The sequence below is a fragment of the Neovison vison genome, chromosome 10 (genome assembly GCF_020171115.1).
Source record: "Neovison vison isolate M4711 chromosome 10, ASM_NN_V1, whole genome shotgun sequence".
Classification (NCBI taxonomy): domain Eukaryota; kingdom Metazoa; phylum Chordata; class Mammalia; order Carnivora; family Mustelidae; genus Neogale; species Neogale vison.
In genome coordinates this window covers 70,744,191-70,772,128 of record NC_058100.1, presented here as the reverse complement: position 1 = coordinate 70,772,128, position 27,938 = coordinate 70,744,191, and the positions used below count along the sequence as shown (strand labels likewise).

At 51.4% G+C, this 27,938-nt stretch overlaps 1 protein-coding gene across 1 annotated transcript in view; it reads right to left on the bottom strand.

Moving 5' to 3' along the window:
* Positions 1 to 27,938, bottom strand: part of NAV1 (neuron navigator 1) — a 252,392-nt gene that overhangs the window by 67,833 nt on the left and 156,621 nt on the right. Inside the window, exon 6 of the mRNA XM_044267590.1 lies at positions 24,887 to 25,252. Within this exon, the coding sequence (XP_044123525.1) occupies positions 24,887 to 25,252 (366 nt within the window). The remainder of the gene's footprint in view (positions 1 to 24,886; positions 25,253 to 27,938) is intronic.

Here is a 27,938-nt window from a genome sequence, read left to right as displayed (position 1 = left end):
TAACAGAGCTACTCTGGTTGAAAGGGCGGCAGCTGCTCAGGGTCCACTTGCCCTGCCCCACCCAGGTCCCCTCCAGCCGATAGCGGTTTCATCTCAGCTCCTTCCTCCCCCATTACCGTGTCCATACAAGTCATCCAGGCAGATGGTGGTTTTTCTACGTTTAAAGGCTTCCCGAGAAGGCCCTTCCACACCTTCCTTAGGGCACTCATTTCATGTCAAGTCCTCGTTATAGAGAATTAGAGACAGGCGCCAGTCAACCTATGAGATTCAAAGTCCTAGAACCAGCAGGGATTCCCCCCCACACACACTTCTGCTTTTCCACCTCCCCTCTGTACCCCTACACCCACAGTGCTTTATTATATCCAGTGTCAGTTTAAGGTTTTCACAACGTGGGACAATCTGAGAGCAAAATCCTTCTAGACTTTTATAATCTCCCCCTAGGACCTTTTAAGTCCTACACTTATCTCAACAACAGTTTTACTGACAACTTGCCTTTTCAAGCTCCCCCAAGTCTCCAGTAATGTAGTTTTTATAGAAAGGACTTTTTTCTTCTTACACTCATATTTCATCAGCTTATGTCATGATCAAGTGAAGCTATGTCAACTGGCGTAAACAGGTTTGGGAACAAACAGCTCTTGGTAAGTGTTCAGCCCGACTGGTGGGAGCAGAAGGGTTCAGGCACAGCCAAGAGCAGAAGGAATACCGGGTGTGTGGAGAGCATGGAGAGCAAGTCCGAGGAGAGGGCTTTGCTCTATGGGATGCCCGGAAGCCCTGCAACAAGACGAGGGTGAAATTCACAAGGCGGAAGACACTATTACACCTCCGCTTCGGACCTTTCCTGCTTCTCAATATATTCCTCCTGGCTCCACCTCTGGATTTCTTCATTAAGGGTGAAGACCGGGGGTGGGGGTAGGGGGAATAGATAAGGAAGTGAAGTGGACTGAAATAAAAAATGCAGGTTATTTCTGAATCCTTGGGCTCCCATCAAATAATCGGCAGTATTTTACTTGGATGGCATTATTTTACTGGTAGACTCATTCCGGGTTAGAGAGAGTCTCAGTTCAACTTACAAGACAGACAAGGAGTGGCTAAGAGGCTTGCCAGTGTAGACAGTGATGTGAAACCCAGAGCCAGACCCAGGAGTCCTGACTTCTTGGGGGGTCTCCTATAGGTGGCAGTGCCTCCCCAGCGCAGCAAGATTTTTTCCAAGGGCTTTGGATGTGCTGGGGATCCAAGCTGCTTTCACAATGAACAGCTCTGTGCCAATTTCAAGAGTTCGTTTCTCAGACAGCAGGAAAGCTCCTGAACCAGGCTTTGCAGGAGTAAGCAGTGACTTCCTCCCTCCTGCAGGAGGCATGGTTAGCTTCTGGGACCTGGGACCTGGAGTGGCCCTTTTTCCCCTAAGGATTGGAGGCCAGCGTGGAGGTTGGTGGAAGCTCCCCACTGAGGGAAATGAAGTGGAGCAGCCTTAATCTCACTCCCTTCCTAAACACCCCATACATGCCGACCCTCTGCACCCACGGCTTTGCCAGAGGTTTCCATACAGGGGACTCCAGAAGAAAAACAAACACTTAACCAATAATGAATACGAGATTCATCTCTAGGAGATGAAAACAATTTCTATTAACCATAGGAGAACACTGGTGTTATTCCATATACCTCCCCCTTCACATTTAATTTATAAGAGTCAGGGGAGGAGGACCCTGTTAATTGAACAGGGACAAGAGAAGAAAATTAATAAGTTAACATACTGCTCATCAGATTTCAAAGGTAATTCTAAAATGTATAAGCATGGAGAATAGTGGTCTCTATGGATTTTCCTTATTCAGAGAGCCGCCTTTTCAGGAAAAAAGCTAGTCCTCCCCAGGATTAGCTCAGTGCTGGCCTAAAAGGCATCTGCAAGGCTGTTAAACTTGAACCCCATATATTAGAGGACCCACTCCTGTGAAATTGCTGTGGGGAGCTCAGAGTTCTGGAAGAAGGCTCTAAGAATAAGCACTCAGTAGCAACAGGTATGGAAATCTGGGTTGCAAATCCTGGCCTGGAAATTACAAGGACGTTCGGCGGGAATTTATGAGAGCTAGATGGGGAGAAAGGGTATAAATTATGGGAACTGAACCCATACCTAACAGGAAAAAATTGGAAGAAATGGCACACATTTCCAGAGCATGGAAATCCACCACAACGTAAACAAGGATCTCACTAGGGAGCTCTCTTCAGACAAGAGGCATCCATTTCCAGGGATCTGATTAACCAAAGAAGTGCTGCTTCCCAACTGCGTGTCAGAGAGTGAAGGAGCAAGGTCTCGGATTTGTGCCACGGAACACTGCTGTTATCTCAGCCACCACCGCGTATGGGGGGTCAAATTCCAGAAACCCTGACACCCAAGAATAATTCCTTAGTATTTATTTTCCCTGAGGGCCTTGGAGCCATAATTCCACTCACTGGCAGAAATACTATTCTGTTTAGAGCTGTTAAAAACCCATTTTTAAAATCACACATTTGGCAGATCATCGAGGATAGTCTTATAGAAGAATAGAAAATAATCCATGGGAAAATGTCCCAAGCCTGAGCAACACTTTCACGCATGTGCGTGCACACACACACATTCTCTCTCTCTCTCTCTGAGCATGCGTGCACGCACCAGACAACTGCCAAAAGAATGAGGGGCGAGCCGGACATCACAGATGATGGAGTGGGATGTGCCTTCTGTTCCAGTTTTCTGACATATTACCCATTGATCCTACGGCCTCATAAATTCTCTTCAAGAGAATTCATCTTGGCCCAGGGCCCTCTACCCCTCTCCTTTCATACCTGAAAACCTTCCTCCTTCCTGAGTACCCTCTCCAGATTTCCCTGCAGTCTACACTTGAACTTTTCATGCCTGCCACACTCACTGTGCTCTTAATGCAGTGCTCCTTGACCTGGTTATAAATCTTCTTCTTTTTTTTTTTTAAGATTTTATTTATTTATTTGACAGACAGAGATCACAAGTAGGCAGAGAGGCAGACAGAGAGAGAGGAAGGGAAGCAGGCTCCCTGCTGAGCAGAGCGCCCAATTCGGGGCTCAATCCCAGGACCCTGGGATCATGACATGAGCCGAAAGCAGAGGCTTTAACCCGCTGAGCCACCCAGCTGCCCAAATCTTATTTTTGACTTGCTTGCTCCCTGTTTCCAGCTCCAATTATTCCCAGTGTCAGAAATCAACATTCAGCTCTGTTACAGATTAATCATACCATCATGGGGACTGAAATAAGTTGTCTTTTTCTCTCTTTGTCGTGAGAAGCACAATTCTTGGCACACAGCAGGCAATTAATAAATCCTCACTGGTGGATGGCTGATCGGCTTCTATTTTCTGTAGCTGTTCTATTTCAGGAGATAGGATTTGAGCCATTCTAAAAAGCTCTCTAAGTGTGATGTTGCCCAGGCTAACAGTGGTATATGTATGTCTGGACTGTTATATCAAGCTCTTACGATAGAAACCTGTTAGCTATGTGCTGTCATTAAATTCCACATAGACACCACTTGACGAGGGGTCCCTGGCCCCTAGGAACTCATGATTAGACAAAAATACCACCATGTAACAAATGAATATGGGGAAAACTATAAGCTGGAAAGCAGCTTCCCTGGAGGTTGAAGAACCTCATTAACAGCTCTCCATTTGTACAAACTAACCATCTCAGAAAGCAGCCTACGTATTCTCAAGGTTGCGGAAAGCGCTGAGTTCCTCAGACTCACATTCAGTCCACGGCAGAATGGGCTGCAGAGCGAGCCAGAGCTGTGTTTGCATTTCTGCTCTACCACGTACTAGCTGTGACTTTGGGACAGGCATGCTCCCTCCCTGAAAGCATGCTCACATCCCCAAAAATGGCCATATCACCATCGGCTCTTCCTGGTTGCTGGGATAAACAAGGGAAAAAATAAAGCCCCTAGCTCAGCTCCCAGCAAGTAGATAGGTACCCAACTTCCCTCTGCTCTCCTCTTTGGAATGACCTGCCCACGACTCAGATGTTGCCTGTAGCCATACAGGAACTAGGAAGACCAGTTTATGAGGGAAACTCATATGTGCCATTCCCTCTGTAAGTCCACAGGTGACATCAAGCCTCTCCACTGTGGAAAGAGGACAGGGGCCGGGGTGTTGTGCATGGGTACACAAGCACGTGGGCAGGGGCTTTGATATTCTTTCCCCCAATAACCTGTCAGAGTCTTCACGGCAGACAAGGTTTCTAAGATTTAAATGTATAATAATGTCCAAGAATTTAGTATTTCTAGAAAATTCCTGAAGCATCCCAAGAAAGGGAGGATGAGGATGAATCCTCGTATTCAACACGTTCTGCCCATGGGTAGCCCTGGACTCTGCTTTCGTGGCAAAGGCAAGGGCAGGCCATCATTCTGGCCATGAACTTCGCCTGAGATGAAAACCGAGACCAGGCTCTGGAGGAAAGAAGCCCGCTGTGTTATCAAAGGCTTCCCGACAGGATTCCCGGTGGTGCTGAGCAGGGACGCTTTGATCCAGCTGTGTTTCAGGGTTCTGTCTTAGACAAGGAGTGTCTGTGATCAACGAAGCCACAGCGATGGTGGGTCTGGGCAATGAAACTGGAAGATGACATATGGTTTCTCAACTAAGGAAAACTCCCTTTCTCCTCAAATGAGCTCTGGTTCCACTGGAAAATGCACATTTTTGCTCTCACGCCCAATGGAAATGCCATCTTCCCGGCAAGTCCTCCCTAACCTCTCCAATGACGGCCCCTCCCTGCTTACTTCTGCTTCCTACACATTCCATCTGGCGTCACAGGGATGGGTACCCTGTTTCCTCCATCAGCCTGCATTCTCCTGCATTATTCCCCCTCCAATAACATAGGTATGCGCTCAATGACTTTTATTGATCTGTTTTCACTGAAAGACGATAAGCTTCCTGAGGGCAGACACTTTTATGTCTGTCTTACTGATCACTACTGACCTCCCGGTTCCCAGCACTGGGCTTGGCCTCTGCCCAGGGCTTGCTACAGTTCGTTGAATAAATGAATAAACGTTAGCTCCGTAAAGGGTCAGCTTGGTGTCTCCAGCACCCAGCATAATGGCTGGCACAAAGTATCACATAGTAGAGGCTCATGAAACAAGGCTTTTTTTAAAAAAAAAACACGACATTTTTTGAAGGGACGATTTTTATGTAAATTGACATTAAAATAGGATATACAAATATGGCATCCTAGTTAGCATAGAATTTGGACTGAATAGAAATCTGAAGATGAGTAATTGAGAATTAGAGAAAAAAAATCAAAAATATATTTGCAGCCAGGAAGTTATTTAGTCTATTATTTGACTGGCACCCTCATGAGGGTCCTAGCAAAACGGAAGGGAAAACATTGAAGGGAAAAAGCAATCTTGAAGAATCTGGGAGGGACCTCTACTGCCTGCAAGGGACCTCAACTAATAAATATCACTTCTAGGTGCTCACGTGTTATAAGCACTTTGCCCTTCCCATCAGCTCACGTTCATGACTACGTCCCAGCGGGTAGAATGGTCAGGAATCAGACACATTTTATGGAGAAGGAAATGGAGGCTGGAGGCTACGCAACCTCCGTAAGGTCATAAGGCTAACTGTGATGGAGCCCTAGTCCCAAATCGGGTCCGCAGACTCCCCAAGTCCAATGCTCTTCCCACCTCACTCCCACTAGATTTCCTGCCGACTGCAGACCGTGTGGAAGCCTTGAACACCTTCAACTTGTGCATCTGCAGCATCTGGCAGTCCCTGGGCCTGGATCAGTGTCAGTGAGAATGAGCTCCTTGGACAAGTGCTTCAGGGGCTGGCTTCAGAGTCAGACAGATCGAGGGGTGAGAACAAATCCCACCACTGCGATCTTGGATTGATTACTTAACCTCCCTGTGCCTCAGTTTCTTCATTTGTGAAATGGGATGATGATAAACTATACCTCGTATAGTTTGCTGTAGGGCTTCAAGAAGGGACTGTTGATTAAGTGCTGAACATAGATCGTGTTTTAGAGCATCCTGTGATGGGGGAAAGTGATTGGCTCAGATGCTGGACACAGCCCATGAAGTCTTCCTTATTATAACGCTTGCCACTTGGTAACTCTCTCCTCCCTGCCTCTCAAGCAGAGCGCAGGGGTTTTGCAGGAAGAGGTTAAGCCGGCAAGTGTGGTTTGCCTGCATCGGTGCGTGCTTAGCCCCATAAAATCCGCTAACAAGAAGCAGCTCGTTGGCTCTGCTGTCCCTCGGCATTCTGTCTTCTCGCAGAGGCTGGGTTTGTGCCAAGCTGAAGTCCCATGCCCCAGGGGGTCTCTGTGGGTTGAGTGAGGCAAGTGCTGTGAGTGGATCTTGTTCCCACTAGTCCCCAGGCTTTAGCTAAGGGCCCCTTCTAGGAGGGAATCTAGGAATGTTGAATGGGATCAATGCCTGCACCCTGGATTTCCTGCTTAGAAGAATCTGAAGGATGGTGATTTCTGGAACAGGAAAAGAGAGAGGTCACCAGGAGAGATGGCAAGAACGGCGCTCATGGAGACAGCCTGCCATGACAGATGCAGTAATGCCAGGCATCTGCTCCAAGGCAAGTGGAGCGGCTAGTGGCTCCTCACAGCTCCACTCATCAAAACCTGGGTATGGCGATATTGTGGGCCAATTAAGCCATTCACCCCAATACTTCACATCCTTTCCAAGCTGCCTCCTTTGGAGCTTAAGGGGAACCTGCACCTGAAGGGCAAGCATCTCTTTGATCCCTGTTGGTCCTAATCAAGTATCATTTACAGGGAAGGTTCCGAGCTGTCTCCAGGGCAAAGGCTTGGGTCAAGCTCTCCCTCTGTGGATTGTAGCTATGGTAGTTAAATTTTACATTTGAACCCTGGTGATTTGAGGACTGACCTCCACTTTATAAAATCCCCTCTCTCCTTGCCTGCCAAGGACAATTAGCCTGAAAGTCTAGGGCTTGGGTGGAAAGGAAACTGCAGCCCAACCTCGCCCCACCCACCCTAGCAGGCAGGCGGGCTGAGTGTGTGTAATGGAACCTGCTCCGCTCCCTGGGCTGTGGCAGACAGCTCCCCACCCTGGCACACCTGCCCAGAAGTCTGTTTCTGGTAAGGAGCTAGGTGAGTACTCAGCCAACTATAGCCCCAGGATAGGCACTAAGCCTAGGGTTCGCAGGGTGGGGTGGGAAGGGGTGGAGCAGTGCAAGGGGGCAGGGAAATGAGCCATTCAGAAGAAATGACGGCATAACCTAGAAAAGGCCATGTGCAGGAAGGAAGGAGTGATGGGCTCAGGAAAAGGAACCAACTAAAGGATTTTCATGTCTTCCAGTGATGAGGGAGGCAAAGAACAAGTGTAGAACCAGTGCAAATCTGGGTTCAGTGACCATTATAATCCTGCATGGGCACTCCCTATGGATCTCAAGTAGGTTCTGAACTGGGGTGGCAGTGATGGAAGTGGAGAACAAGGTCAGGGACAGCCCCTTCCTTCTACTTTCCCAGGGCCCAGAGACTCAGGACTCACCCCCGGATCTCACCAGGAAAAAAGAATTCCCAGAGGTCCCTATGTAGATTGATTCTTTGTTCAAAACTGATTCTCCTTAAAGATAAATCCCACTAGTCATCTTAGCAAAGTCAGTCCGAGGGTCCCAAGTCCCATCCCAGAGGGGCTGCAGACTGTCCCAAGAAGTCTGGGGGGCAAGAAGCTGGGGGCCAGCAGGACTCTGGCCTCCAAGGGCACCCAGTGCTGCAGAGACCTCTCCCTTGTCAGGGCTTGCCTGGTTCTGTTGCTATTACCCTAGGCCTGCACGTACGTGGGGGCTCTCCCCAGGGAACCATGGGGAAGCAGAGAATGTTCCAGGGTGCAAGGCTGGGCTCTTGGGGTTGAAAGCCCTGAGGAGGTTTGGGGGTGGGGGTGGTCTCAGCATCAGGCATCAGGCCTAACCTCCAACTTCCTTCAGCCAGCCAAGTCAAAGGGAGGCTGAGGGAAGGGAGTGTGTATATCGAGGTGGGAAGCTCCCTTTCTCTCTTTCTCTGGCTGTTGGAATTTCCTAAAAGCATCAGCTCTCTTTCTCTGGCTGTTGGAATTTCCTAATCCTCTCTTGGATGTACAGTTTCCAAGTCAGCTCTGAGGATCCCTGTCTGGCTGTGCTCACACTCACTTCCCCTTAGTGGGGAGCCTCCATGCAGGGCCCCCCTCACCAGGGTCTGTGATCCCCAACCATGCATCTCCCAGATTCCTCTGCTGCTCATCCCTTCCCAGAGTAGAGTCCCAGGCTTCACTCTTAGGGGAATCCAACCAGCTGTGAAGTCACAAATTCACCCCTACCTCCCCACCTTAGGTCTCACCCCTCTATCTTTTTACCACCCAGAGCTTCTGGGTCAGGGAGACCCTCCCTCTGAAGACCTCTCCCCTTCCACCCTCTATGTCCCTAAGAACCTCAACACCCCCACCCCAGGCTGGGAGTGGGAACACCCCCCCACCCCATACACTGCAGCAGCAACCATCCAAGTTCAATCAAGTTGTGCCATTGTCTCAGCTTTGTCCCGGTCCCTGGGGAGCCCAAGCGCCTTGCCTTGCCTTCCTGCTTCCTTCCCCAGGCCCCTCCACACACCCACCTCCAACTCCCAACGCCAACAAGCCCAAGGCTCCGGCACCGGGAGCCGTGCCGGGAGCCAGAGGACTCTGGCGGTGCCCGAACTCCTCCCTCCCTCTATCAGAGAAGCAGGGCCGCCTCGACTCTCCTTCTTGCAGACCCCACACCCACTGCTACGGTAGTAGTGTAGCCAGGGACCGGGGCTGGGGCTGGGGAGCTCCCAACCCGACCCCAGCACTGCGGCAGCCGGGCGCTTACCTGCGGGGGAAATTCACCGTCCTTCCCGACCTGGGCAGGGGCAGATGAAGCATCTTCCCCGGCTCAGGCGGCCATTCGCCGGGTGGGCACCCAGCGCCCTCCCCGGCACCGCGGACACCCGAAGAGGTCTGAGCCCGGGCCACGCGGAGGGCCAGACGCCGACTGCTCGCCGGCCCTCCGCTCCCTTTTCTCCCCACCACCCCGGCTCGCACTTACGGCTCCAGCTGTACTTAAAGCGACAGAGCCCCATTTCGCCGCCGCTGACTTCTGTCCCGAGCCCCGCAGATGCAGGTTGCGAGCGGGCTCTTTAACGCCCAGAGCAGGTAGACAAAGAGCCACCGCAGCCTCAACCTTCCGGTGGCCTCGGAAGCCTGGGAGGTGCAGAAGCGGGCTGGGGGCCTCGACCTCCACCTGGGCTGCTCCGGAATTAACTCCCGTGCTGCCAGCTGCGGTCCCTTGGGCGCCCTTACTCGCGCTACAGGGGCAGAAGGGGGTGTGGGCAGCGAGCCAGGGAACGAACCGGTGTGTACCGGTGGGCACGGGTCCGGGAGGCCTGGGTTGAACCTTCCCCGGGCAGGGCTTCTTTCCAGACCCCATGCCTGGCCCCCTGTCCGGGCTCTAAAAAATTAGTCAGAATAAGAGCAGGGGATCGGTACATCACCTAAAAGGAAGAGCGTGGTGGGGGAGGAAGGTCAGACCACGGGCACAAATTACCAGGGCCTTGGCTCAGAGACCTGGGGTGGGGAGGGGAGACTAGGAGGTATGCCCTCCAGTAGTGGCGAAAACCTGGGGGGCGGGGGTGGAGGGCTAACGTTCTTCCAGCTTAGGGAAATAGATATGGTGAAAGGTGTGCGTGCTGGGGGAAGACTGCCAGGGAGAGGAATCGTTCATACCTTGCAAGGATCTGTGCTTTCATCCAGGGGGCATTTTTAGCTAACTTAAAAGAAAACGATCTCAAAGAGGGAGGATTTTAGTTGTAAAGTAAAAAGAACAAGAAGTGGGATCCAGTAGCAGCACCCCTTTCCACTGGGTCCCCTCAGGGTCTTCCTGAGCTCTTAACTCTCCCTGGCAGAGAGCGGGAGCAGCACAGATGCCCTCCTCACTGCTTCCTGGGGGTTCTCTCCTTGCTCCTGGAGGGGGCTAACTGTGTAAGGTTGGGTCCCCATCTCAGTGTGATCTGGGCAAACCGGGGAGACCATGTTTTAGAAACGGACAGATGATATCTGCCATTTCTTGAAGCAATGAAATCAACAGCAGTGATCTTTTTAAAATGCACCCCCTCCCCCCGCCCCCAGTACATACCTAAGAGGTCAGTTTGCCGCTGGTGCTGGGAAGCTTGGGGGTGATCCAGCTGCACACAGAGACCCTCTGGGTTCTCCTAGGCCTGTCACCTCAGCACCCTGAGCTTTCTGGGATGGGTTTTTGCAAAAGTTAAAGCACAGGAGATTCACACTCCTGAGCTCCTTCCTGCTCTCCAGCCTTTAAGGTGGTCTGGCCATGCTTTGAGTGCTAGGGATGGCCCTTCTCCCTAAAAGCCCATCTGGCTCTGGTCCTCTGATTGCCCAGGGCCACTGACCTGGGGCTGCATCTCTAGATGGGGGAACTATGTTCTTGGAGTTCCCTACAGAGGGAATTCTGTCTCTGGATCCCCCAGCACTGAGTTGAGAGGAGTCTACTTCTGAGGTTGCAGGAAAAGCTGTGGTCAAGTTTTCTAAATATGCTTGGAGATCAAAGGGGAGTAAAGAGCTGCGGTGATCCCAGTGTGATCCCAGCACGGGGCAGGGAGTTGATTTTTATTCCCTTTACTCAATGCTGGGTGGTTTCAGTGGTAGGACTTAGGAAAGGTGCACCAGATCCCAGGCAGATCACCTTTGAGGGGAATCAGAGCAAGGCAGGTGGTTTTCTCCAGTGTTTTCACCCATGTCGGGCCCCAGACCCAACCCCTATCCTGGTTCTTCTGTCCTGGTCATGTCCACAGCCAGGCCATCCTCACCACCTCCCCACCTGGAGGGTGAGCGTAATCAGTTTTCTCAGGAGAGTCTGCCTGGGCAGCTGTGTTGGGGCTGGCCTGGGTCATCTGGGGAACAGCTTATGGTGACACACACCATAAGGGATTCTCTTTAGCCTCAGCCAGCATCCTGAGTAAAATGACTTTGTCTGAGCCAGAGGAATGTCACCAGCAGGGGATGTTTTCCCCCAGATCTAGCTGTGCATTTTCCATAAGGTTTCCTCCTTTGCAGAGCCTGGAGGGAGGGGAGACCAACAGAGGTGAGGCACAGTGGCTTTATTTGGAGGGGCAGGCATCTTTGGAGCAGGGACTGAGCTCTCCCAGAACATTCCTTCACAGCCTTGCAGAGCCCATGTGGCCCTATCCCTCTTCTTCACACAAGGTAGCCTGCCCATCCTCCCTCTGGCCCTCCCCCTCTGCCTGCACGGCAACCTCCCCAACCCCCAGCCCCCAACCCCCACCAACAGCAGGGACTAGGGATAGGGAGCAGGCCAACTCTAAGCCAGCAGCTGGGCACAGAAGAGGAACTTTCAGCTCCTGAGTTTTGTCCTTGTCCTCCTACCCCCACCCAAGGACATCCTGGGCTAGAGGATCTCTAAACCCCCTCCTCCTGGGGTCTGATTCTTGAACTGCTAGAACCCAGTAGGAACTGAGGTTTCCCTCTACATGTTCCTCTTTCCTTGTGGATGAGGAAGGTGGATTGTAGGGTTGCAAGGTGGGTTCTACTTACCCTTCTGCTTGGGGGCGGTTCCAGGGGCTTTTATAGGGGAAGGAGCAGGGGCCCAGAGACTTTAAGAAATAGCATGCAAATTAGCACCTGCTATTTTCAGCCAACAGGTCAAAGCACTTTGGGTAATTGGACAGCATCACTGAAGAGAAGTGCTGTCTGGGGGCTTCTGTGAAGACAGTAAAACACAACCTCCCCTGTCAGCAGACCCGGCTCAGGCGCTTGAAGAGGCCCTGACCCTGCCCATCATGGGGGTGTGACAGAGCTGGGGGTGTGTGTGTGTGGTGGCCTCGTCGCCTTGACTGCAATGGTGGGGGTGGGGGCATGCAGGGGGTGACTCTGAGCTCTTCTTCCCAGGTCCCAGGCTGCACAGTTGTAGCCTGGGGCAGGAGTGAGGGAACAGCTGAGGCATGTGGTGGAGGGGGAAGACACCTGCTGATAGGGAGCTGGGAGTCAGGCACTTTTCCAGAATGAAAACCCAGCCAAAGAGGGAAAGAGGAAAAAGGCCCATCTATCTTAGATAGGCCTTCCCTGTGCAACTCTGGCTTCTCTTCAAAGAGCCCTTGGGACCCATGATCTCATTGGTCTCCCGTGCCAGCGCCATCAGAGTGCCTCTTTACAAGGGGGAAACTGAGGCATGGAAAGGCTAGGAAATGTTTAATGCAGAGGGCAGAGTCCAGGTTAATGCACACGAGGTCTTTTACCCAGATTCCTCAGAGGGGTGATACCCTCCCCACAACCCCTCCACCGCCTCCACTCACACCTCAAAGGATCTCTGGAGTCACCCTGGCTCAGGCCCAAGGTCCTCCAGACCAACATTCTATCTCTAACAGGAACATCCAGAGACAGTTAGTGGGAGGCTCTGGTTGTGGCCTTGACCATAATCTCAAAGGTTAATGGGGCTGGTGAGGGTGAGGTACAAAAAAGAGAAAGACTTGCCAGAAGGTCCCTGTGGTCCAAGTTCCAATGTCACCTGCCTGGAGGTCTCTGGGTTCCAGTGTCCCCTGTTGGGCCTGACTACACACCTGATTCTCTGGTGAGCCCCAGAAGTGAGACCCTTGAGAAGACTAGGGTCCCAGGGTAAGCATCCACCACTCTGTCCCTTGACCTACCCTCACTTCCCCAATTTCCCATCAACAATGAAGCTATTTACTTCCTTTGCTGGAAAAGGCCCTGCCCCTCCAGAAGTGTGGGCCAGTCAGAGACGCTCCCTTGGGGTCTATAGGGGCAAGCTGAGCCCTGAGACCCCTCCACGTCCTGGCCAGGCTGGGCTGGCAGCATCCTGGCAGAGGCAGAACAAAGGGCATTTTCCCATGTCCAGAGGGGTGATAGCAATGAGGAAGAATTAAACCAGAATGCAGGGACTTGGGGGAGGACCCTGGTGAGTTAACCCTGGGGCCACACTGAGGTGGGATCCCTATGCTCTCCATGGAGAATGACCTGCTCGCTCCTTTAGCTCCAGCTTTTTGAACCTACTCGCGGATCCCCCAAGGACCCTGGTGACTCCTAGAGAAACCATCTGTCAGCACCTCGACAGAACCACCTATAAAAATCATTCCCAGCCTCAGTGGTAACACTTCCACAATTCTGATTTTATTTCCGAACAACCAAATGTTCTAGCCCGAGGCAGGTGTTACTATAGTTGCTTTGGAGCATCAAAGGTTAAGAGAGTGGCCTCAAGTAGTTTGGCCCCAGGTCAGGAAAGCCATGATGACATTAGTCCCAGGCTAGGGATCATTCTCTATTAGAAATGGAATTTTCTCCAATGGATTTCTTGTCTTCTCAGGGAGGCCCAAGTTTTCAAGAGCTCCTGGCGAGATTCTCTCTGCTCTTGACCTACTAAGGCTGGACCTTCCCTCACCAACTTCCAGGCCCTTCCTGGAGGATATGTGAGCTACCCTGGAACAGATCCGCTTCACCTGGTTACATAATCCAGAATGTCAGAGTCAAAAAATTATGTACAGCTCCTCTGGTTCAAGTCCAGGGCTCAGAAAGGGCAAGTGAATCCCCAAGGTCCTCCCACAGCACCTGGGCTTCCTGGTTCCCAGTACAGTGTTCTTTCTAGTGGTCAGCGCTCCCCCGTCTTACCAACTGCCTCCCCAGGGCCAGCCTGAGGCTCAGATGGAAAGGTTCTGAGGGTAGGTGGGAGAGAGTTTGGATCAGGGGCATGGGAGTCACTAGACGGACAGCAGAGTGTCCCAAAGTCCAGCACTGATCCCAGCTGAGAATTCTTTGGAGCGGAAAACGAGCCAACCAGAGGAGAGGGTCCTGCGCCCAGCCATGTTACTGTTCCGCAAATATTTACATGACCTCTGAGGAGACCTGCCTTTCTCACCACCCCACAGCTGGGACAGGCAGCAGAGAGGAAGCACCCCCCACCAGATCTCACATAGTGAACTACTGTTGCAGCAGTCCTGCTTGATATCCTCCTGCCATCATCCCAAACCTCAGAGGCTCTGTCTGCTTCTGAGAACACAGGACGGAGAGGACAATGGAGGTATGGGGGACAGGTCCAGTAGGACCCGGTGGACCCTCAGCCAGCCTCCCCGGGCAGATGCGTGCATGTGTGTGTGTTTACGTGCGCCCATATGACTTCAGAACAACCACAGCGCCCACTGTCCCAGGTTCTCCATTACTGAGGTGGAGCTCTAATCTCTGGAGAGAAATAAGAATAAAATCTCGTATGATTTGAGAAGACACTGTCAATGTGTCATCCCTTTTATCCTCAAAGCCCTGCTCGCCATGTCCCCAGCCACCACCTCCCACCCTGGTCTGAGCCGTCACTTTCTCTTGCCTACATTATTACAGTACTTTCCTTTCCAGGCTTCTAGGTTATCCCTGGTGTCCCTGTGGCCATGCTCCTCATAGTAGCCTGGCAGACCCTTCACCAAACATGTCAGACCTCACCATTCTTCTCCCTGAAACCTTCCTGGTTTGGCTAGAAGAAAAGCTAAAGTCCTCACCCTGATGTGTAAGACCCTTTATTACTTGGCCCCTGGCTGCCTCCTGATCTCATTTTTTGATTACTCTCTCCCTTGTTTATGGTGCATCAGCCACACTGACCTCCTTGCAGTTCCTTGAACACATGCCCATCCTTGCCTCAGAGCCTTTGCACATGCTCTTCTGTGCATAGTGGGCCAGAAAAGCCTTCCCTGACCAGCAGAGCTCAAACAGCCCCCTCCCTGTCACTCTCTGCCTTACCTTGCTTTATTTTCCTCATGGCACACAGTGCCACATAATCTACTAGGTATTTATTTGTTTGTCATCTCTTTTTTGATCTTGAGTTCAAGAATAGTGTCTATTTTTGTCCTCTTGCTGTATCCCCTAATGTCTTATACAATAGGTGCTCTACTGATATTTATTAAATGTATGAGTAAATATCACCAAGTGGGTATTATCACCTTTCAGACAATGAGATAAACCATGAAGAAGCTAAGTAACTTATTTAAGGTCATGCAGGTGGTGAGTGGCAAACATGAGAATTAAACCCAGGTCATCTGGACTCTAGAATGTTCTATCAATGCTGCCAACCTGCCTCCAAAGAACAGAAAACTCACCACGGGGACCAGCAGAGACATAAGAGACCATATAGCCACTGCCTCCCACACGTCAGGGGCACCTACTCAGAGCCGGGAAGGGCAGGATCTCTTCGCTGGAGCCTCACACAAGGAGCTTTTTGCTCCTGCTACCTCCAGAAAACAGGGATCCTCTGTGGAAAGTTCACTCCAGCAAGGGCATGGGGCAGCTGGCTCAGGAAGGGATGGTGACAGGCAGATGATAAGCTCTGTCCCTCCTCTTCTATTAACACTCGGCAGAATGTCAGCAGCCCCAGAAGTCCCTACCGCTAGAAGTCCTACCACCCAAGCCCGGCCGCGAGCCTGGCCACATGGCCGGGTACATGTAGACAGTGTCAGTCCTGAATGGCCCCTTGTCATCAAACCCACAGGAGCCGAGATGGAAACCAGACACTGAAGTCAAGGATGGCTGAGACACTGAGAAAGGTGACCAAGGAGAAGCAGGCCAGGAAAGGAGCTGGAAGAGAGTGGGCAGTCAGGGAAAGAGGCAGGATCGAGGCTGGAGATGTGTCCCTGTCTTCCAGGCTGCAGATGCCCCCCACCCCAAGAAAGAAGGGACAGAGCACGGGACAGACCCCTTTAAATACCAGTCGGACAAAGGGAGCAGAAGGGCAGGCTGGTGAGAACGGCTTGCCCTGCTTGAGTCAGGCCCCCAGGCTGAGTGCACGGTCACTCACTCCTTTCTGAAGAGTGCTTCCACCTCCCAGACACCCTCTGTGCCTATGACTGCTGAATGCCCCTGCCCATCGGCAGCCTCGCGTCCCCCACCCCCTGCCACAAGCATTCGTGCACACACAGCCTCTTTGTACCCAGCCGCCTCACACACGTGTTCGGACGGGTCTCGCACAGTGTCTCTCTCTCATCCCCCTCCTTGGCGTGCACATCACGGACGCGCTGGCTCTGTCGATCCATGGCACGTGCCCCAGCATCAGCCTCTCCTACCTTGTCTCCCCGTGACGCTGCCTTGCATAATCAGTGAATGTTGAGCTGTCTCTTCTGGAGCTACGTGCCTTGGGTCTCTCTGGGCCTGACTCTTTCCTTCTGCCCATTTTTCAAAATCCAGACTTTTCTACATCTGCCTGCGCCTGTCCCATCGCTGCCCTAACACACAGGCAAGAATAATCCAGGACCGTAGACTCTTTAGGGCACCCCCATGCAAGCTCAGTGGGTAAGTCTGACTGCCTGGCCTGCTGGCCTTTTTTAGCTGCAGTGAATGGTCTTTTGCTGGCTGGCCAGAGACATTTGATAGCCCAGAGGCCAGAGCGGGCCCCTTGCGGACATCCTGGGACAGTTCAGCCTTTGAGCCAGAGTCAACAAGGACTTGTATTCACAGAGGCTGCTCCTTCTGCCTCTTCTGCCTGTGGTCCTGAGCTCCCGGCTGTGGCTACTTTGTGGCTCTCCAAAGAAGATCCTATCCTGGAAAACATCGAGGTCACTTAGGGGCATCCCACATGGGGGTCTCTAACAATGATTCACTGGCCAGTCAATAGCATGACCTGAGAACATACTCTGCTGGGTGCTGAGAAAAATAGCAAATAGGGTCTCTGTCCTTAGGGAGCTCCTACTCCAGTGGAAGGCACGTGATCCCTGCCCCAGAAATTCTCCTAGGCTTAGTGGGCACCAGGGCTGCACACAGAGGGAAAAGGCTTCATGGTATGCCCAGCCGGGCAGTGGGTATACCAACAAAGAGCACAAGACATGGGAGTCAGAAGGCCTGGGTTTTGCTTGGTTTGGCTACTTTTAAGTACTGTGATCCTGGCAAGCCAAGTTCCAATTTCTTCACTTGCAAACTCGGCAAAAGAACATCTAATTCAGTGTTAGGATTAAATAAAGTAATGAGATATTAGTGTTTTGTAAACCACACATGCTATGCAATTGTTAGAGAATCTAAAAAGCACAAGTGACTATAGTTTAAGTTAAATGCACAAGTTCCAAGACAATCCAGAGTCAGAGAGCAATCATAGTGCAATGGGATGGATTAGAGAAGGCTTATCAGAAGGAGGGGATGTGGCAGACCAGTGGGCAACTGGGTATCACCACCCTGGGGAAATGTTCCATTCTATAGATGGTCTTTAGGACCTTTATTGCTTTAATTTTCTAGAAGCCAAGAGAAGGGAGGGAGGTAACATTCACTGAGCCCCTGGCTGCAGACCTAGTATATTAATGCAACGTATTCCATAACACCCTTCTAGGAATCTGATTCCCATGTAAGTATCCCCACTAGAATGGATTCACAGCTTTCCCAAAGCGTCAGAGCTGGGATCCAAACGCAGACCTATCATACTTCCAGACTTATGCTCTTCCTGTAATATCAGATTGCATGGAATTTCCAGGCATTACTGGAGCCCAGCTGGCTTATCATAGAATATATAGGTTGGTGGGGAAAGGAGGACAGAGCTGACAATTAAAAGGGAGAGGACAGGCAAGTGGACAGGCAAGTGGGCAGGGCTGTAGGGGAAAGCCAAACCCCTCTCAACAGCTTCCTCAACCCCCTATCCATCCTGATTGCCGACCAAATTGTATGCCATCAAACTCAGTGAAAAGCCCAGGAGCTCAATTGTAGGTTAGTAGGACACATCAGAGGAGGGCCCCCCCCCCCCGCCTTGGGCTGCACCAGTTGCCAGGGCAACGAGCACACATCCTCCTGCCCCTCTGGGATACCTGGCTCACTCCAATCTTCCATCAACCCTGTTGGGTGTGAGCAGACACTGTGATCCAAGTTAACCCCACACAGCCTGTAGAGGGCTAATGCTGTTCTGTTTTAAGAACAAGGGGTGTTTCAAAAGCCAGGAGCTCTCTGAAGCCACCCCCTTCTTCCATCTGGAGGCAGGAATCAGACTCCACACCCTCCTTCCCTTCCTTTCCTCTCAGCTTCCCTCTTTATAATCAATGCCGTTTGCGTCCCACCCACTCTGCAGTCACCATTCCCGTAGATGTTAACAGAAAACCGGGGCGCCTGGGGGGCTCAATTGGTTAAGCATCTGTCTGCCTTCAGCTCAGGTCATGATCCCAGGGTCCACATCGGGCTCCCTGCTAGGCAGAAAGCCTGCTCTCAGTCCCCCTCTGCCTGCCACTCCCCCTGCTTGTGAGCCAGCACGCTCTCTCTCTATCTCTCTCTCTGTCAAATAAATAAATAAAATCTTAAAAAAATAAAAAAGAACATTGCTGCACCTGTGCCTCAGAGCACCTGTCCTCTCACCCTGAGGGATTTCTCTAAGCCTGTGTGGAACACGCTAGAAAAGCCAGGATGCAATGTCCCTTGGAGTTGCCCACAGTCCATCATAACTGGCAGTCGAAAGGTAAATTCCCATGCTTCTGTGCCCACTACGTGGGACAGCTCTGACCAGTGTTCCACGCAATCCCCCAGAAATCCCTGAGAGCCCGTTGCCCACTTCAGTAACCTGCACTGGCTTTCTTTCTCTTCCCTGGCTCACTTCCCCGCTCCCCATCAGTGTTTTCTAGAATCATCTCCCAAATAAACCACCTGCACTCAAATAAACCCCTTGTCTCAAGGTCTCCTTCTGGGGACTCCAGCACAAGACACTCTTCCTAGACTATCAACACATGTTTCTGTGCAGGAGACACACAGTTAGCAGGTCATGGTGGGAAAGGGGCCACGTCCACTTGTGTGAGCGTGCATGCAACTGGCTTAGTTTTGCTGCATAACTGCCTGTGACCCAGAACTCCCATTCGGGGGGGGGGTGCCATTTACCACAGGAAAACACTGTATGAGCGGGCGTCACAGGGTCAGAACATACCCACCTTGCTTGGCAAGCCACTTAGTTTGTCAGCCTCAAATGAGGCTCAGAAACAGCCTTTTGAAGCATAAAGGTTAACAAACACTTTTCCAAATACTGTATTGTCATTTCAAATGTGCACGTGATGGCGTAGGCCCATCCATTTGCGAGGGCCATCAAAAGGCTAACAGACAAGAGCTAACATGTGTAGAACAACTATTCTATATAAACGTGTTAACAAATTTAATCCTCACATCAATCCCCCAGAGTAGGTCTCATAGACTGCCCATGTTTTCCAGCTAAGAAAACAGGCTGAGGGAGAATAAGTACTCACCCAACCCCACACAGCTACTAAGAAGAGCCAGGACTCAGACCCGGGAGCTGGGAGCCTTCCCGCTAGGCCACTCTCCTACCTTGCCCCTGGTATGCAGTGGTATGTCCAGGTAGACGAGCCTGTTCTCAGAGGTCTGTTGACTTAACTGCCTGCCACAGGACTAAAAGAGTATCAAGATGGTGTTGAAAAGCAAAACAAGACCATCCTTTGCCAAAGAAGTCAAACTCAGAGAACTCATCTGCCAAGCTGAAGAAATCTTATCTGGGGACTCTCACAGCTCCTGATTAAGACAGAGGCCACCAGCCAAATGAACAGAACAGTAAGTTGAGATCAGAATAATATATTTCAAACCCACAGCTCTTAATACATTTCAAAACCCTCCTACTTGTGGTTTTTTTTTTTTCTTCACCTGAACCTCACAAGGCAAAAATGGCTATCTTTTTAGACCTGAACAAACTAAGAGTCAGAAAGGCTAGGTGACTTGCTCAGGGCCACACAGCAAACTAGAGAGGAGCTTTGGAAGGAAGTCCCGATCTCCAGATGTCCCCTGGTACCACAGAGACCTATCAAGCAAAGCTGCCTGTATGAATCTGAGGGTCAACACTGTAATTGTTAGATGTTAATCCCAAAATGGCAACAACCACTGTCTACTTCAACTACACATCCCTTCTTTTGCCACTGACCCAGGAGGCATCCTACCTCCCTTTTAGATTTAAAACCCTTCAAGGACAGAAACTAGAGTTTCCTTCTTGAGCCCAAATGTTGGGTTTTCCCCCTGAATGATCCCCTACTGTCCTCTACCCTGATTCTTGTGTTCCACGGGCAAAAGCCAGGCCTGGGCCAGCTGCCCACCACGTGGGATACCTCCAGAACTGCCAGGAAACAGGAGAGATAAAGGGAGAAGACAAACCCACCCCCACTGTCCATTCAAACTAAAAAAGGTTCTCTTCCCTTTGTATAAACCCTATGAGCCCAGTGCCCATTCCAAGAGAATTCTTGTCACTGATGGTGGACGGGTTGGGCATTTGGGGTTTATAGGTCAGATATCAGCTGAACTGGAAAGCAGCAAATGAGGTTCCTTCTTGGGCAGGTGGCTGCAGACCGAGGCTGAGGTCAGCTTCGCAAGGCTGGGAGGTGTCCCTTTAAGGCTGGGGCTCATTGCCGCTGGGAGCCAGCCTGGGAGAAAGCAGGGGCCTACAGTTTATTTTAGTTGACATTTTTCAACGTCAGGACACTTCAGAGCCAAGAAGGAAACGAATCCCATCTGTTCCTGAGCCCCTAAGCACAGTTCAAGAGGACAGGCTGGGGAAGGGAGGGGAGGCGAGGAGGGAGCAAGAAGCCTGAAACATCCAGCCACACACATGGAGCAGGAAACCACCTGAGGAGAGACACAGGGCACAGCAGACAGTCGCCAAGAAATCCTGCTGTTCCTCCGACACACACCCGCAGAGCTCTTTCAAGGTGGGGCCTGCTGGCTCTGCGGCCTTTGGCACAGGTCGCTGGACAGCAGTCTGCCAGGGCTGCTGATGACACAACTCTATACCATGGGAATGGCGCCCACTGGAGGTGTGCAACACGGCGGTACGGCGCCTGCGCGGCCTGGGGGTCCTTCTCCTTAACAGCCACAAAGCTCGGACACACAGCCCAGTCAAGCTGCCATTCACGTGGGCAGAAATGGAGACATCGAGAGGGCAATCCAAGTTCAAGTAGGGAGGGAACAGAGGGCCTTCGGACCCCTTTCCCCTCTCGGCATACCTGCTCCCCATGCCCAGGGCCTCTATTTACCTCTGCACGGGAGCCCATCCTTGACTCCCCTCGGGTTCCAACTCTGGGTGCCAGGGACAGGAAGGACAGATGGCCGTGGAACTTATCTTCTTACTTAGATTAAATTCCAGACCTTCCTATTTTTAGAAAGACAAATTCCTGTTTGCTTTTCAAGAGGTAAAAATGTCTCTCAAACTGTCATCCAGGACAGTCCGCAGCCAACTTGAAGTTGTCTACAGTGTCATGCTTTGGAGATCACCCTGGCAGGATGAGTGTCAGGTCGTGATTGGTCTAGGTGCCAAATTTTAAGAGGATCATTGACAACTTGAGAGCTTCCAGGCGAGAGTGACCAGGATAATAGAGATTTAAAAAACTAGGTCGTTTAAGAAAGTAATGAAATAAGTTACAGACTTTTTTTTTCTTTTGGTCTAGAGAAAAGACTATCTGAGCGATCATCAAGAACACGTTGAAATATGTGAATGAAGATTGATGCTTATTCTATTTTTCTTGGATGGCAGCATTTGAATCCATAGGCAGAAGGGAAGCAGATTTCAGGTGAATATTTAGAAACTTTCTCATAATTTTGCTCTATTTGAACTAGAATAAGCTTACTGTATCTTTGCAAGGCAACACTGAAAGACCAGCTGTCAGGAGTGCTATAAAGAAGATTCTTGTCCTTTATGGGAAGATAGACGAGTCCAAAATCACCGAAATGCTTTAGAAAAATATGGTTTCCTGAGTAGCAGATAATCTGCCTTGGTAGGTCTGGAAGGAGACTTGGAATCTCTATTTTTAAAAAGACCCATTAGCTATAAAACTCTTAGAAGAAAACACGGGGGCAAAGGTTCATGACATTGGATTTGACAGTGACTTCTTAGATACAACACCTAACGAGCAGGCAACAAAAGAAACATTAGATAAATTAGAGCTCATCAAAATGAAACACTTTTGTGCTCAGAGGACACTAATAATAGAATGAAAAGGCTACCCACAGGACAGGATGGTCAGAAGGGAGGCCCCACAGGGAACAGCCCTAACCGTTTCATGAATACGGAAAACAAGTTTCTTCGAAACAGGACATTTCCTAAATTATAAAACCTGCACGGAAACCACAGTGAGGCTGGGAGGGCCAAGAAGGGGGCTGAGCAGGGCCCGTTCAGGACTCCTCGGTCTCTTGCTGGAATCGAGAGGATGCCTGGTCTCTAATGAAAAAGCGTAACACTTAACTGTGAAAGCACATAATTGAGGAGTGACTGTTTACATTAAAATTACTGGGGTTATAAGTGGGTTCCCTTCAGCTATGCCTTCCTTAGCACACTGAAGGGTGGGTGTGTTTCCCAGTTCTGGCGGGGAAGTCAACAACGGAGAAACCTTAAAACTATCAAGTGTTAAGAGTTCCTTCTATTGGGGCTCCTGGGCGGCTCAGTGGGTTAAAGCCTCTGCCTTCAGCTCAGGTCATGATCCCAGGGTCCTGAGATCGAGCCCCGAATTGGGCTCTCTGCTCAGCAGGGAGCCTGCTTCCTTCTCTCTCTGCCTGCTTCTCTGTGATCTCCGTCTGTCAAATAAATAAATAAATAAATCTTTTTTTTTTTTTTTTTAAAGAAAAAAAGAATTCCTTCTATTTGCAGACCGCCCGTGAACACCACACGTGAAATCATCAGACGCAGCTCAGTGTCCAGTCCACTTCATGGGCACCGCTGGCCAACACTTTCTTCCCCCTAGGAACTGCAGACTTCCCTGGGTTTGCAGGTTCTCATCCATGCTATGCTTGGTGAAGCCTGCTTTTTTTTTTTTTTTTACTGATTCAGAAGCACACACCCTGTCTGGAGGGAAGGGGATAAGGAAAGGGTGCAAGAGGGTGGGTTAAGGGCATCGTTCCTGGCTCCCCTCTGCCTAGCATTCCATACCCTCACACCCCAAAATCGATGTTCCCAGGATTGTCCAGCTGCCCCTACCTCTGTCCCAGCTGCTGATTCTGAATGCACTCGGGTGAGACTGCGCAGTCCCTGGGGGCAAATCTGCGACCCTCAGAGGGCAGGAGTCCTTCGTCCTCCTTCAGAATGACATTTTAACAATAACAATAATGACCAGTAACAGCGAAAACAAAACAAATCCAAAAACCAAAAACAACAACCAAAAAAGCTAACATTTACTGAGCATTTACAATGAGCCAAGGATTATTCCAAGCACTTCCTATGTATTTACATATTCAATCCTTACAATCATCCTGAGATAGGTTCTATTATCTGCATTTAGCAGACAGACAAACTAAAGCCTGGAGAGTTTTCCTAGCTTCCCCAGGCTCACACAGCTAGGAAGTCCTCCCACCTGCCTCAGACTGGGATCTCTCCAAAGGCAGGAGTCCTGTGCCTTCCATGTTTGGGAAATTTTCTGCCATGGCCATTGCGTGCACTGTGGGGGATGGTTCTCACCTCCCTCTCTCTGGGAGCTCTGTAAGGGCTGGAGCTCTGGCCCTTCCAACATATACGGAACTTTCAGAGCTCTCTGCCTCACAGGGGTTGTGCCTCCCTTTGCCCTATACAACTGAGAGCTCTCAGAGGGCAGGGACTGGACGCTTCCTCAGAGAAGCAGCTTCCCAGCACAGGGGCTGTCCAGAGCAGCCAGTCACAAACCTTGGCTCTCCTTCCTGCCCAGCAAAGTCCTCTGAGCACCAGAGGAGCTGGACAGCTTTTCTTGAGTCCTGGCTTCAGGCTGGTGGATCTGAGCGTGAGGCTGGGCTGGCCTCTGGGATTTAAGAGACAGTAAACAACCCCATTCATTCATGAGTCAGTTGTTTTGTTCCAGAAGAGCCTCATCAACTGGACAGGCCCTGCCCAGTCCCTCCAAGTTTGTCCCCAGGGGTAGGGAACAGCGGATGGCCTGGAGCATAGCTCTTAGCTCTTTCCTAGGTGGGGCTACTTTTCATTCTCTTGAAGCTTGGGGTTTTTATTGGGAAGAGGTAATCCCTGAGAGGGGTAGGGGGAAGGGGTGTTGTCACTACTTGTGTGGTCCCTTGGAAAGTCCCAGCAAACCAAGAAGGAAGACAGGAAGTAGCAGTGAGCTGAAAGATGCCCTGGAGAAGGTTCCAGAACCACTACAGCTCTTCAGTCTCACAGCTTGGAACAGTTGGGCCAGGACCCCTCCCACTCCCGACGCTTCTTTCTTCCTATCTTTTCCTTCACTTCCCAGACTGTCACCTGTGTCCTGGCTGCTCCACAAACCCAACCCTGCCAACTGGGGGAAGAAAAGAGAAGATGAGGGTCCCCGTGAGGCAGAAGGGATTAACAGACGGGGATGGAGGCTAGGAATTTGCATTACTGGTTGAAGGTCTGCAGAGGAAAAAACCAGAGCAGCAGAAATTGAGTGCCACGAGAGAAGGCACGGGACAGAGGATCTGGGAACGCTGGCGAGAGAAAGGGAGCCACAGTATCACTTTTTTGTTTCAGTAGTGCTTTCATTTTCTCTTTGAATTAGACTGGGAAGTAGACAGTGTAGTACCCCCATCCTCTTTTCACAAATGGGATAGCAGGTGAGGTCGTCCAAGGCCCACACGGAGTTAGCAGAACTGGGACTAACACCGTTTCCCAAAACCCTTCCAGCCAGCCTTTGGAGGGCCAAGGACCAGAGAAGAGGGCGGGGCATACCTTAGAACGACAGCCATCTGGGCCAATGAGAGGGAGGGCCCTTCATTGACCAATCAGCTCCTCCAGTGGGGCCCCACCCACCACACCACATCCAATCTCAGGGGCAGCCACAACCAGTGTCCAAAGGCCCCGCACAGCTGCTTTTTTGTCACAGGACAGCAACCCAAACCTCTGTCTTGAGTCCCACTCCCCTCTGAAGGAATCCCACTCCACTGGTCTTCGCCCTGCCCTCCCTAGCCCCCTTGCCCCGCGGTGCAAGGGGCCTTACCCGGTAGTGATGTCGTCGTCCTCCGTCATGGTCTTGCCCATGAGGTCGCTGTCACTCATGTAGCCGGACTTGAGGTCCACCTCGTCCGAGTCCAGGGACTCGACCAGCTCCAGGCGGGAGATGTGGCTGAGCTTGCTGGGGCTGCGCATGGGCATGGTGTGCGAGTAGAGGGCCCGTTCCCCGTGCATGTACCAGGCCGGCGGCCCCTCCGAGCGGCATCCGCCGCCCACCGAGGGCGCGTCCCCAGCCTGCAGCCGCGGACTGGACTGGCCATAGCGCCAGGAGAGGGGGGATGAGCGGCTGGAGAGGCTGGACACGCTGCGAGGGTTGGCGTCATCACTGTCGTAGCACGTCGTCTCCAGGGAGCTGGGCAGAGGGCAGAAGGGCACTGGTTTTCACTCTGGCAGGGCCGCTCTGGGCCCTGTCCCGGCGGACTGCACTCCAGCGACCCTTCCCCCTTCCCAGGCCATCCCACCTCCTCTGCACCTGCCCACGTGGGCTCCACCACCTCCATGGGCCCCTCTTCCTGTAGGGCACCCCTGTTACATGTTACCTGAGGTTGTCAGAGGGAAAGGATTCGAAGTGAGAGGGAACCAATCTCATATACTGCCTAAGGACATAGATTTTATAGTATGAGCTGGGTTTTAACCCTTTTCTACAATCTATTTGTAAGTGAGCTAGAGATGAATTAATCAACCTTGCTAAGCCTCCATTTCCTCATCTGTAAAATGGGAATAACAGCATATTAGCTACTTCACAGAGCTGTAATGATCATATATGTAAATTTCTCATGCAGTGCCTGGTATATACAAGCTGCTCAATAAATGGGAAGAGTCCAGCGAGATCTCTTGGGGGAAGTAGGTAGACCAGCTTCAAAGGCCTTGGCCATTCATTGTTTAGGTGTGTCTATCACCTCTTTTTTTACTAATCAGGTGAGAGCTACTTGACTCCCAAACCAGAGATGACAAAGTCTGGCATGAGTTACAGAGGGTACAGGCAAAGCTTTGGGAACTCGAGATGTGTGGCTAGTTCCCAGTAAGTCTAGCAAAAAGGCCTAGGCTGTCAGGAGAAAGAAGCAGAACCCCACCAGAGAACAGAAGCAGCCTTAACTGAAAGAGGAGAGATCATGGGGAAATGGACAAGAGGGTAAAGACGGGATTCACGGGGCCCCAGGCCTCAGGCCCTGCTAGGCCAGGTGAGGAAAGCAGGCCCGGGTTTGTGGATGACCCGACACAGAGGAGATCGGGGAGCTGGAGGAGGAGATGCCTTTCTCCCTCAGGGACCCCTGCAGGTGGCTGCAGAGAGAAAGGATCCTGGGGATCTGCTTGGAGAGGTGGCCTGGATGTGGGTTCAGAGACTGATCAGCCTACTCAGCCCAGCAGCGTGCCCAGCCCCAGTCCCCCACGGGTAGGGTCTCAGTGGCTCGGCCTAACTGCAGCCACGCACGGGTGAGTAACTGAAATGGAACCCATAGGCCTAGAAAGCTGGGTAGCTAAGGCAGTCTGTGGCTGCACAGGAAATCACACAAGCAAAGAAACCCTTGCTCTGTGAACACATCCATTTCTTAGTCACTTTGGGGTTAACGTAGGAGTGGGACACCGATTTTTCTATTGTTTTGGTGATGCTCCTTGGAAAAAAAAAAAAAATCTTCCCAAACTGTCTCTACCAACCCTGAGAAAACAAGGGTTGATTTTTTTTTTTTTTTATATTTTATTTCTTTATTTGAGATAGAGAGAGAGAGAGTGCATGCGCACAAACGGGGGGAGCGGCAAGGGAAGAGGGAGAAGCAGGCCCCCCAGATATGGGGCTGGAGCCCAGGACCCCGAGATCATGACCTCAGCTAAAGGCAGAAGCCTAATGGACTGAGTCACCTAGGGGCCCCCAAGCTTGATTTTTTTTGATCAACAGAATTAGAGAAGTCCAGACATCCTTGAACCTGGGCCCGTGGGTGGTCCCTACAGAAGTCCTGGGCACAAGCGGGGGTGCCCTGGCTGGGCAGGGCAACTGGTGACAGCTGCCTCTGCCCCTCTGGGGGGCTTCCTGGCCTGGCACACATCCATCTTCTCCCCTCCAGGCCCTCCTTTGGCACTGGGCTTGCACTTTGTCACACACTGTGTTATTTCTGTTTCTAATTACTGTGGACCTCAGAGCCAATGGAAGTGCCCTGAAGGAGACTGTGGGCCTGTGTGACTCTGGCCGCCTCGCTCACCACTGTATGTCACCACTTCGCACAGGGCCTGGCATGTTCTTGGGTCCAGGTACAAGAACTAGTCAATGAGGAGCTGCCCCACGACAAACGTGCTAAGTTGAACAGTGGGAAAGTTCTCGTCATCAGACTCAGTCTAGGGGCGCTTGCCGTAAGGGTTTAATAAAAAACAAGCTGACTGTGACAATGAGATGAGGACAGGAAAGCAAAGGATGATGATGGCCACGGTGACAGGACGCTGGAGAGCTCCAGCACAGCCCGTTTCCCTAGTCCGTCTACACCGCGGCAATAAAATTAGTACGCGGTGTGGGATGCACGGAGCAACCAGATCCCTCAGTTCTATTCTTGGCCTACTCCTGTTCAGCTCTCCGCACTACCAGTGCCTCTTCCTCGGTTCTGCTGCTCTTTTTTACCCCTCCCACCCCAACACATCTCCAGACATCTCTGAGTCAGCGGGGGAGGGTTCTAGCTTCAAACGTCGGTTCTTGCCTTCCAGCCCTGCATCCGGCCCTTCAGTCTTGCCTGCCTCTCTCTCTCTCTCTCTCTCTCTCTCTCTCTCGTTTGCTCGCTCTGGGGTGGGGAGAGCACTGAGCCTGGAGCAGAGGGAGGCTTTCATTTCCTCTCCAGCCCCAGCCCCCCTGACCCAGACGCTCTCCTTGCTGGGGAAATGAGCCAGTAGAAATAGAGGAAGCAGGACAGAAATAAAGATTTCTGAAAAAGGAACTGAATCTAGAGCTAGCTTCTAAGTTCCAGAGTGAAAATAACCCGGCTGGAAGCGCTCACTGGACGGGAAGCTCCTCATCCAGGAGGAAGCCTGTCTTTGTTCTGGGGTATGGTGCCCAACAC